Here is a 12,939-nt window from a genome sequence, read left to right on the forward strand (position 1 = left end):
CAATTCACAATATCATTATAGGTCAAAGTATGGTCTTCAACACAGAGCCTTTGCTCATACTGTACATCAAGCTATAAGGAGCCCCAAAACATGAAAAGTGTTAAACCATACAAACAGCAAAACCAACAGTATAATCTTTATAAAAATTGAGAAACCTGATAAATTCATTTTTTTTTTTTTTAAAACATAAACGTTTTATTCCTAAATATTTCCTGTGAACAATTACCTTAGTCGTCCAGGATCAGACTAAGGGTCCCTGTTTACAAAGTGAAACCATCTATCTAGGGGAAATAGAAGGCAATAAAAAAGTAGTCCACTTTTAACCTTGGATTTACATTTAGTGTAAAAAAAAATTATATCCATATAATGTTAGAAGCATCTAACAAATCTATACTTTAATTTCAAAATAGTAAGTAAATAACCCACATAAAATATGTGCATTTACTAAAATAACCATGATAGGCTATTACTTTTTTGGCATATTTTCTTATATACAATCATTATTCTAATGCTATAAACCATAAAAAATGTACTTTGACTCAAGCTATATTTTACTATATAAAATGTCTAAATTTTCATTATTACAGACTCCAATTTTGTCTTATCAATGGTATCAACACCTTTCAAAAGAAGAACAAATTTTAGATGATATTTCAAGTTGTGTTTCCAAATGTTATATATATCTTGTGGTGTTTTAGGCGTTTTGTTTAATTTTATTGAATTCCTAATTTTCCATAGTGTCCATTTAAAATATATGATAATTATGTTTAAAAAATTATCATCTTTTGGTTCTCCCGTATTTTTGCCCAATAGAACCTCCTTTTCATCAAAAGGATTATTTATTCCTATTTTTGATTTGATAAGTATTTCTTGGAGGTTTTTTAAAATTTACTGTGATGTACTACAACTGAAAAATAAATGTTGCAGGGTTTCTATATTATTGTCATTTTGAAAAATGTGGCATTTTCCATTTGATATCTTCATTTTTTTTAATCTTTCTTCAGTATATGAAATATTGTGCATGGATTTCCATTGGAATTCTTTTACTTTATTTTCAATTTTCAAATATTTTAATTCCGACCACATATTTTCCCAAGGTATATTTGTTCCAAATATTTCCTCCCACTTAATTTGACATTTTGGAGATACATCTTTATTTAAAACCGTACGAATATAATTGAGTTTTAACTTCGCTGGTTTGATTTTTTGGTTGTTTAAGTTAATGATCTCAAGGTCATTTGATATGTTTAATCTACTTTCATAATGCAAATTCTGGTTTCCGCAAGATTTCAAAATTTGCACGAAATCTTTTGGAATTGCCTGTTTAATTTTTGAAAATTCGGAAATACAATTTCTCCGATCAATCAACTTCCTATAAATTTCATTACAGCTAATGAAATCTGTAGTTTCTAAATTCCAAATGTCCTGGATAGTTGTGATACCGCTTTTTACAAAAGAAGAGTAGAACAATGGCTTATTTTTGAAACGAATAGAAGAGTTTCCAAATATCCTCATATTTAAAATAGCACTTTTATATGGAGGTATTTCGACATTTTGAATAAATCCTGACCACGTATTTATAATTTTCTGATAAATTTGTGGTATTTGGTTCATATCTAAACCATTTAAACTTGAACATTTACATACAAAAAAAGCATCATTATATTTTTCGTCAAATGTCCGAAGCCAATACTTACAGATCGCATTCCAGCTTTCCAATGGCTCATGAATTAAACGATATACAAGTTTTGTTTGTTTACTTTTTATAAACGTATCTATACTTACCATTCCCATCTCCCCTTTTATTTCGTCCAAACAACAGACATTTCTATCTACCTGGTTCACTTTTGATAAATTCATTTTATTTCTACACAGTCTTTAATACAGTCATTAAAGGGGCTAGTAAGGAAAGGAAGTTTTCCTTATTGTCTTGGATTGGCGCAAACATCACAAAAAAAACGACCAAAAGACTCTAAAGGTTGATCTATGACTACTCAGAATTTTTATTGAGCCTGCTACTTTTGTCACAGACAGCACGACATAGGGCAGTGTGGTGAAGGTGTTATTTTAGAAGGTAGAACACCTGGATGCCCAATACTTTGTATATAAAAGCCTTATGTTACAAAGTTCCTATCTGTCTCCTGTTCATTGTTCTTGACTTCATTTTGATAGCTCAGTGACAACTTGAAATTTAAAAAAATAAATTGTAATTTTAATTTCTCTCTTATAATGAGGATTAGGATAACTATATTTGGTATGTAGGTACCTTGTAAGGTTTATGTCTGTCAGTATATTTGATGTATGGAAGGACTGTAAGGTGCACATGTCCAACTCGCAGGTGTCATCTAACCTTGACCTCATTTTCATAGTTCAGTAGATATAATTTAGTGTTTGTCTGTTTTTTTTATACTATATGCAATAGGTCCATTTTTTTTAGTGTAAGGAAATATTTTTTGATGAATATGTCAGTCTCACAGGTTGTATTAACTGGATTTTTGTGACAAATGTAGGTTATTGATTTGGGGATGTACGGCAATCTGGCGGGCAGCAATCAAATGTTGTTCGTGCATTAACTCATAAACCTTTTAACCAAAGCTTTTAAAATTTTAATATGTTGTTACTGACAACTAAATGAAGGTCAAGTTCAATAATGGCAATTTTGACTTTTACTGTTCAGGAGTTATGGTTCTTGAAAGATTAAAAATTGGAGTTTCCAGTTGTGTCCGTGCATTTACGCATGAACTGTTCTACCAAAGCTTCCCAAATTTTAATATGTTGTTACTGATGACAAAATGTAGGTCAAGTTCAATAATGAAGATTTTGACTTTTACCATTCAGGAGTTATGGTTCTTGAAAGATTGAAAAATGATGTTTCCAGTCATGTCCGTGCATTTTCTCATGAACCATTCAACCAAAGCTTTTAAAAATTTTATATGTAGGTCAGAATTGTAAGTTGTACATGTCTGCTTGGCATGGTTCATCTGACCTTGACCTGAGACATTTTCATGGTTCATTGGTCTATGTTAAGTGTTCTTGGTTAAGTCTGCTTCATAGAACTATAAGCAATAGGTTAACTATATTTAAATGGTTGAAATGGATACATGATGTATTTCTTGTTTGGTTTAAATGACCTTGACCTCATTTTCTTGGATCATATTAAGTTTATGTGATAGTTGTAGTAAAGCTTTATATTTAAGACCAACAACATAAGATCAATGATAAGTAAAGAGAGACATTTCAGCATTTCTGGATTTATCTAATGTAATAGCTCAAAGTATGTTACGATTGTCATCAATTTAAAATTACACAAGTACATTTGTCAGCAATTAATTAATGAACTACAAAAAATAACAACTCAAGACAAAAAAATAAAGAATTTCACACTATGATTTAATTAATTGTAATCTCATATCTAAAATGATTCAATTATTTTGTTTGATTGTTTTAGGGGTTATTTAGTTATATGATGATGTTGTAACTTGAAGGCATTTAATAAATGAAATTTATAATTTTTATTCCCAAAATTGGACCTAATGTTGGCATCACTCCATGAGTTTTGGTCCCAACAGTTTAGGAATTGGGGTAAAAAGGGTCTAAAATTAAACTTTGTTTGATTTCACCAAAAATTTAATTTATGGGGTTCTTAGATATGCTGAATTTAACCCTGTTTTAAGATATTTGATATTTGAGCCCTTTATCAAATTAGTTCATATCGGGGTCCAAAATTAATCTGTTTTTTGTTTGATGTCAACAAAAACTGAATATATGGGGTTCTTTGATTTGCTGAATCTAACCATCTATTTAGATTTTTTATATTTGGGCCCTTTATCAAATTGGTTTACATTGAAATCTAAAGGGTCCAAAATTGAACTTTATTTGATTTCATTAAAAATTGAATTCTTGGGGTTCTTTGATATGCTGAATCTATAAGCAATAGGTTAACTCTTTAACTTTGTACTAGTTTCGCTTTATAAATATTTTGATATGAGTGTCACCGATGAGTCTTATGAAGACGAAACGCGCGTCTTGCGTACTAAATTATAATCCTGGAACCTTTGATAACTATTTACACCACTGGGTAGATGACATTACTGGTGGACGTTTCGTCCCCGAGGGTATCACCAGCCCAGTAGTCAACACTTCAGTGTTCACATGAATATCAATAATGTGGTAATTTTTATAAATTTCCTGTTTTCAAAACTGAATTTTTCGAAAATAAAAACTAAGGATTTTCTTATCCCATACAGAGATTACCGTAGCCGTATTTGGCACAACTTTTTGGAATTTTGGATCCTTAATGCTCTTCAACTTTGTACTAGTTTGGCTTTATAAATATTTTGATATGAGCGTCACTGATGAGTCTTATGTAGACGAAACGAGCGTCTGGCGTACTAAATTTTAATCCTGATACCTTTGATAACTATTTATACCACTGTGTCGATGCCACTGCTGGTGGACGTTTCGTCTCCGAGTGTATCACCAGCTCAGTAGTCAGCACTTCGGCGTTGACATGAATATCAACTTATTGGTATTTATTGTATAAATTTCCTGTTACAAAACTTTGAATTTTTCGTAAAACTAAGGATTTTCTTATCCCAGGAATAGATTACCTTAGCCGTTTTTGGCACAAATTTTTGGAAATCGGGTCCTCAATTGTCTTCAACTTTGTACACATTTGGCTTTATGACCTTTTTTATCTGAGCGTCACTGATGAGTCTTGTGTAGACGAAACTCGCGTCTGGCGTACTAAATTATAATCCTGGTACCTTTGATAACTATCATTTACCACATATATTTAACATTCCGACTTTTGTGCCCCCTTCATCCCACATCCTCATTTTTATGAACCACTATATTCCACGCAACAGAACCGTGTCGCCCCCTCAAATATAAAGATCACGCTATTTTAAAAGGAAAAATCTCCACACGAGACACTAGTTTCAACTTAATACTCTATAAGGCTTTACTTTATTAATTTGAGCGTCATCACTTTTTAAGACGAAATGTTCGTCTAGCGTTCAAACTCAGTCTAGTATCTTTAGTGATACTTTTGAACACATACAATAGATATTGACATGAAGTTAAGTAGGTTGATTTCAGTTTTTTTCTTCTTCTAACAACCCTGCTTATTGAGACGTTGTATTATGAGTAATTCTCTGCTGATGACTTCCTTATAATGGATACGCCTTTACGTCAATTGAGATAAACACGCCACCGTAAGGAGAAGATTGATTGTCACTATGAGAAATATATAGATCCTAGCTTTGAAGTCTGTCTCATTATAACTCATCATAGATACCAGGATTGAAATTTAGTATTTGCACAGACTCGCGTTTCGTCTACAAAAGACTAATCAGTGAAGTTCGAATATAAAAAAAAGTTTAAAAGGCCAAATTAAGTACGTAGTGGAGTGCATTTAGGACCAACAATTAATAAAAGTTTTGCCCAATGAAAATTAGGTAATCTATTCTTCAGGTAGAAATGCCTTAGCATTTCAAAACATTCTAAGTTTTGTAAACAGTTAATTTATAATTCCGACCATATCTGTATCTCTGTATCTGTGTAAGGAATTCCCTCCTTCAAAGGAGCACTTCTTTTCAGAATCGGTTTAAAAGTTCACAATATATATATTTACAGGACTATATTTACAGGGTGTCAATGATAACTCATGTCAAACACAGAATTAAGTGCTGACTGTTTGGCTGGTGATACCCTCAGCGAATAAAACACCGCCGGCAGTGGCATCGACCCAGTGGTTGTAAATAAACGCATCATAGATACCAGAATTGTAATTAGTATTTGCGCCAGACGCGGGTTTCGTCTATTTTAAAATATAAAAAGGTTATTTTGTACTGTTTAATGTGCTTTCATTTCTTGTTTTACGTGTTTGTTTATATTCTATTGTAAGTCACCACTTCGGTGTTGAAATGAACATCAATTATATGGTCATTTTAATTAATTCACTGTTTGCAACAGTAAGAATTATTATAAATACTTAGGATTTTCTTATCCCAGGCAAAGATAGCATAATCCGTATTTCACTTTTTTGGTCTTTTGGAAAATGTTGTTTGCGCTGTATTTAGACCCTTCTACAACGAAATTTGGTTTACATGCACACGTATAAAAATTGCGGTTTTTATCCAACGCAATCATAGGTTTGAACGTAGTTTTCAATTTAGACTTGTATATATTTTTTCGTTTGGGCTTGTATTATATTTTCCCTCCGGTTTATACATGTTATATGTTCCTTACGTACGTCGAAACAACAATCCCCTTCCCTTTCATAAATTTGACCTACCGGATTTGTAATCACATAAGAAACACAACGGGTGCCGCATGTGGAGCAGGATCTGCTTACCCTTCCGGAGCACCTGAGATCACCCCTAGTTTTTGGTGGGGTTCGTGTTGTTTATTCTTTAGTTTTTCATGTTGTGTCATGTGTACTATTGTCTTTCTGTTTGTCTTTTTCATTTTTAGCCATGGCGTTTTCAGTTTGTTTTAGATTTATGAGTTTGACTGTCCCTTTAGTATCTTTCGTCCCTCTTTTATATGATCCGTTCATCCTATACTGACTCTTAAAGTTCAAGAGCCTATCTAAAATAACATTAACGGTACCATTTTCCTGCACCAGATGCGCATTTCGACAATACATGTCTCTTCAGTGATGCTCGTGGCCAAAATATTTGAAATCCAAAGCTTATATAAAAGATAAAGAGCTCTAATCCAAAAGATCCAAAAGTTATTGCCAAAGCCGTTAAAAGAATCAGAGTTATGCACAAGGGAGATACATTCCTTAGTTTATAATAATTTCTAATATTTTGTTACATTTTGTTAAAAATGAGGGTACTTTTTATATGGCCTTCCAAATACCGTTTCGATCCCTAACATCACTGAAGAGACATTTATTGTCGAAATCCGGATCTGGTGTGCCAAATTCGACCTGTTAGGCAAATGCGCTTTGGTTTAAATATAATTTTTACACTTTTTTGGTCTTTTGGAAAATGTTGTTTGTGCTGTATTTAAACCATTCTACAACGAAATTTGTGTTACATGCACACGTATACAATTGCGGTTTTTATCCAGCGCAATCATAGGTTTGAACGTAGTTTTTAATTTAGACTTGTATACTAGTATATATAAACGAGTCTAAATTGAAAACTAAGTTCAAACCTATGATTGCGTTGGAAAAAAGCCGCAATTTTTATACGTGTGCATGTAAAACAAATTTCGTTGTAAAAGGGTCTAAAAACAGCACAAACAACATTTTCCGAAAGACCCCAAAAGTGAAAAAGTATATTTAAACAAAACGCATTTGACTAAGAGGTCGAACAACTGATGTTCTTTAACCCTGCTGACTGCCAAATAAATAAATAAAACAAATAAATAGATAAATAGATAGACTATAAAAATGCATTTTTAAAACTTTCAAATATAATTTTAATAGAAAGTTACTTCAAAAATAGTCGACTTTACAAACCAGCGTTCATTATACATATAAAAAAGAAGATGTGGTATGATTGCCAATGAGACAACTATCCACAAAAGACCAAAATGACACAAACATTAACAACTATAGGTCACCGTACGGCCTTCAACAATGAGCCAAGCCCATACCGCATAGTCAGCTATAAAAGGCTCCGATAAGACAATGTAACGAAAAGCAAATATGTAACACATAAACAAACGACAACCACCGAATTACAGGCTCCTGACTTGGGACAGGCACATACATAAATAGTGTGGCGGGGTATAGTATTGAATTGTTTATTTTGGTGATTCGTCCTTATTAAATTAATTCTCTGTTGAGGCATATGATAGAAAGATATCAAATCGAATGTACTAAATCTGGGGTCCGGTGTCCGTGAATTTTTCAAAAGAGTTGGTATTGCTTTGCTGCATAAAAAAGAATGGTCAACGTAGATACAAGTATCTTATCTTAGGAAGGAATAAATCATACTTTGTAAAGAATTATTCTGATTCAAACACAAAAATCTCTGAAACTGATAATATCAAGATGCTTGTTTTTTTGATTGACAACATATTTGTTACGTTCGGAGGACGTGTTTTTCAACAGACTGTCGGCATTCCAATGGGAACAAACTGTGTCCCTCTACTTGCCAACTTATTTCTTTATTATTATGAGGCTGACTTCATGCCGGAACTTCTTAGAAAGAAAGATAAGAAGTTAGCAATATCCTTTAACTCTACTTTCCGCTATATAGATAATATTCTTTCACTAAATAATTCAAAATTTGGTGACTATGTGGAACGCATCTATCCCATTGAACTAGAGATAAAGGATACTACAGATACAGCTAAGTCGGCTTCATATCTTGACTAACATCTAGAAATTGACAATGAGGGTCGGTTGAAAACAAAACTTTACGACAAAAGAGATGATTTCAGCTTTCCAATTGTTAACTTTCCATTTCAAAGTAGCAACATTCCAGCAGCATACGGGGTATATATCTCCCAATTGATACTATATTCTCGTGCTTGCATTTGCTATCATGATTTTCTTGATAGAGGGTTGCTGCTCACAAGGAAGCTATTTAACCAAGAGTTTCAAATGGTGAAGTTGAAATCATCCCTTCGTAAATTTTACGGACGCCATCACGAGTCGGTTGACCGTTATGGAATAACCGTTTCACAAATGATATCGGATATGTTCCTTACGTCGTAACTACAATCCCCTTTCCTTTCATGAATGTGACCTACCGAATTAGACTATTAACCGGATTATATATCACATAAGCAACACAACGGGTGCAACATGTGGAGCAGGATCTGCTTTCCCTTCCGGACCACCTTAGATTACCCCACTCGAAAACGTATGACAGACAATTTCTATTACTCATATGGAACTGTCCTTAGCTCAACTTTGTAGATGAATTGCTGCCTCATAACTTTAACTTGTGGTATATCTATACCAACGGAATCCACTAAAACTTGAAACCCCACGAATAATGATGAATATTCAGAAGTTTATTTTTTGTGTAGAATCTCGATAAGATGTCGTCGAGTCTCGGGTCCAATACAGCTAACATCGAATCTAATACAGGGCCAATACAGCAATTGTCAGTTAATAACTCTATAAAATAATTTTAAACAGATGTTAATTAGATCCTCCCAAACAATATATAATTAATTTAAAATACTATTTGTAATCGAAATAAAAAAAATGTTGGATAAGGTTGTCTCATCATTTAACATCGTACAGAAACGCTTCATTTGATGGATTTGCAACTAACAATTTATTGGTAGACGTGTCATAATGCAGAGCCCAAGGGAAGCTCAGACCATCTTCACTTGATAAAAGTTGTCTGTGGTGTTGTCCATCAGCAGCGATAACAACAACATTGCTAGTATAACGTCCTACTACATACACGTTACCATCATTGTCTACAGAAACACCTTGTGGAGACCGCAAAACACTTTTATCACAGAACGTCCACAGTATGTGACCATGGTTATCACAGCAGGTTACGCTGTCATCACAATTTGTGTAGAACAATTTGTCACCGAATGTTGTAACGTACGCAAACACTGGTAGTTTAATATTGCTAACATAAGTATTGGTTTCGTCATTCAGTCTAATCATCTGTATTCCTCTCTCCCGGGCACAATAAATCAAATGTCCATCTTTGTAAGCTACTCCATCAATCTTTGAATTAACCTTTATTGCTTTCTTCAGTTTCTGCTTCCTTAAGTCGATTATAAAAATATGATTTGACTTGCCCGATGTAACAGCAATACAATCATCACCAATGGATACCACATCAACTGTTTGACCAATATCCTTTATTTCGAAATCCTTCGATCCGTCAGACGTGAGTACTCTTATGTTATTGTCAGTGTACGAGGAGAATACCATTTTTTCATCGGAAAGCAGTGAACAACCATAGACGTCTGACATCCTTGTATTGATATGTTTCTGGAATGTCAGTGTCCGGTTATCTATATTTCTGGTTGGAGGAGATACCATAATCTGGGCTTGTTTGTCCTTGCGTTTTGGGAAGGAAAAATCACATGGATCAGAACTGACAGAAATTTCTCCAAACTTCGGTACATTGGCTGTTATTTTCTGTAAAGATTTGTCAATCTGACATGAAATATTGACCTGATTTAAGGAGACACTTATGGCGATCGATTGAATAAAGTTTTCTTCGCATGCAATATCTTTCTCGATGTCCTTCATTGTTAGAAATGTTTGGAGTTCTGACGCATGTTGCTTAATACTAGCAAAGTTGTCTTGTACTTCAGCTATATCCTTTTCCTTCTTTTTTAGAGAAGTCAATATTTTTTTTATTTTTCTCTTTTCTAATTCTTCAACTCTCATTAATGCTTTAATCAAGTCTTCCTGAAGTTTATCAAGGTGGTGATTTATTTTCATCCTGATTTGTTTTATTTCTGCTTCAATTTCACTTTTCTTGTTTTCTAAGCATTTTAAATTGGCTTTCCTGTTAGCACTGAGTCGTCTAATATTATCGACGACTTCTAGCAAGGTTTGTTCTATTTCATTAACGGCGCTTGAGGTTTTTACGTTTTTTATGATTTTATTTAAGTCAGTTAAACCTTCACAATTGTTGTGAGATTTCACACATTGTTTACAGCATGGACAATCGTGTTTTCTACAGAACACCTCGTACATCTTATTATGAAGTTTGCAATTCTGAGCAATTTGCAGAACTTTGGTCGGAAACTTTTTGTATTTGTTGATAGAAACAGTTTCATGGCTTTTTGTTGCCTTGGAGACAGCGTGATGATTCTGACACTCGCCACAAAGTCCTTGGACACATTCAGAACACCACACTACTGAATATTTGGTAATCTGAAGAATTTCACAAACACCACAGATACTACAATTGGAGGCCATACTCCTACAATAGATTCAAAATTTAAAATTTGCTGTTACAAAATATTAGAAATTATTATAAATTAAGGAATGTATCTCCCTCATGTAAAGCTCTGATTCCTTTCACGGATTTGGCTATACTTTTTGGACCTTTTGGATTATAGCTCTTCATCTTTTATATAAGCTTTAGATTTCAGATATTCTTGCCACGAGCATCACTGAAGAGACATGTATTTTCGGAATGCGCATCTGATGCAAGAAAATTGGTACCGTTAATCTTATTTGCATGTACCTTTAAAAATTATCACTTTATCATATTCAAATCGTCATTATAAAATGGTAACGTTACTGAGAGGTTTTCGTGTAATTGAGTTCTTGACATCTGTTTAATTCTAGCGGCAAATAATAGTACTCAATACGTGTTTTTAGATGAGCATATATTAGACAATGAAATTGAGAATGGAAATGGGGAATGTGTCAAAGAGACAACAACCCGACCAAATAAAAAAACAACAGCAGAAGGTCACCAACAGGTCTTCAATGTAGCGAGAAATTCCCGCACCCGGAGGCGTCCTTCAGCTGGCCCCTAAACAAATATATACTAGTTCAGTGATAATGAACGCCATACTAACTTCGAAATTGTACACAAGAAACTAAAATTAGAATAATACAAGACTAACAAAGGCCAGAGGCTCCTGACTTGGGACAGGCGCAAAAATACAGGGGAAATAGGTTATGTGAAGTGGACTGACACAAATATTTGAAATTCTATTTAAAAAAAGGGACGCTACGACATATCCGATAGGGTCACAACAGGTCACCAAGATACAATAATTAATGCTATATTTTTTTCATCTGCCTATGACATTATGTGATCTCCTTGTATCAAACCTTCCGGTTGGACGCGGCTATTTACACATTCAACACGGACCACTAGTTATAATGTCTTTAGGAAGAAGTATATCTAACCATATCACTAATCAGAGCAATTGGTGACAATGCACACCACTATACCTAAATTTGAATTTGAGGACCAATGTAATTTTAACGGTAGGATAACATATTGTACATAAAATCAAGCCTTTTTTTGTTTTGTATTTATGCAAAATTGTATTAAAACATATATTTAATTTATTACACATTGCAATTTCTTACATTCTTTACTTAAGGAACGGTACCGCTGTCTGGGATTACGTTATGTACATTTCTACTACTTGGTGATTGCCTTTACATATTGTTGTTTTGGAATTGCGTAATAATGTTTTGTTATACATCAATATCGAATAGTCATTACTTTATCATATTTCGATATTACATGATATGGTTTCGTATTGACTTGATATAAAATTGAGAATGGAAATGGGGAATGTGTCAAAGAGACAACAACCCGACCAAAGAAAAAACAACAGTAGAAGGTCACCAACAGGTCTTCAATGTAGCGAGAAATTCCAAAACCCGGAGGCGTCCTTCAGCTGGCCCCTAAACACTATATAATAGCTCAGTGATAATGAACGCCATACTAATTTCCAAATTGTACACAAGAAACTAAAATTAAAATAATACAAGACTAACGAAGGCCAGAGGCTCCTGACTTGGGACAGGCGCAAAAATGCGGCTGGGTTAAACATGTTTGTGAGATCTCAACCCTCCACCTATACATCTAGCCAATGTAGAAAAGTAAACGCATAACAATACGCACATTAAAATTCAGTTCAAGAGAAGTCCGAGCCTGATGTCAGAAGATGTAACCAAAGAAAATAAACAAAATGACAATAATACATAAATAACCACAGACTAATAGCAGTTAACTGACATATCAGCTCCAGACTTCAATTAAACTAACTGAATAATCATATGCACATCAGGTACAATCTTTTCCGTTAGGGGTTTAGTATCATACCATCATAACATGTATGAGAAGAACATAACCCGTGTCATGCCCACAAGTGTTTTTTTAATAAATGTGTGTACTTCCGATGCAAATACCCTATAAGTGAATCAATATTAACGCCAAAATATGCAATTTGTAATGACCTGACAACAGTATCGTAACTATATCCCTTTTTGACATTAAGTCTATTCAA

The 12,939-nt window shown here is 33.7% G+C and overlaps 1 protein-coding gene across 1 annotated transcript; it reads right to left on the bottom strand.

The window, feature by feature from the left end:
- Positions 1-9,202: 9,202 nt before the first annotated feature.
- LOC134709891 (uncharacterized) lies at positions 9,203-10,876 on the bottom strand. The gene has a single exon (XM_063570019.1). The coding sequence runs from the start codon at positions 10,874-10,876 to the stop codon at positions 9,203-9,205; it is 1,674 nt and encodes a 557-aa protein (XP_063426089.1).
- Positions 10,877-12,939: the final 2,063 nt, after the last annotated feature.

The sequence above is a fragment of the Mytilus trossulus genome, chromosome 3 (genome assembly GCF_036588685.1).
Source record: "Mytilus trossulus isolate FHL-02 chromosome 3, PNRI_Mtr1.1.1.hap1, whole genome shotgun sequence".
Classification (NCBI taxonomy): Eukaryota; Metazoa; Mollusca; class Bivalvia; order Mytilida; family Mytilidae; genus Mytilus; species Mytilus trossulus.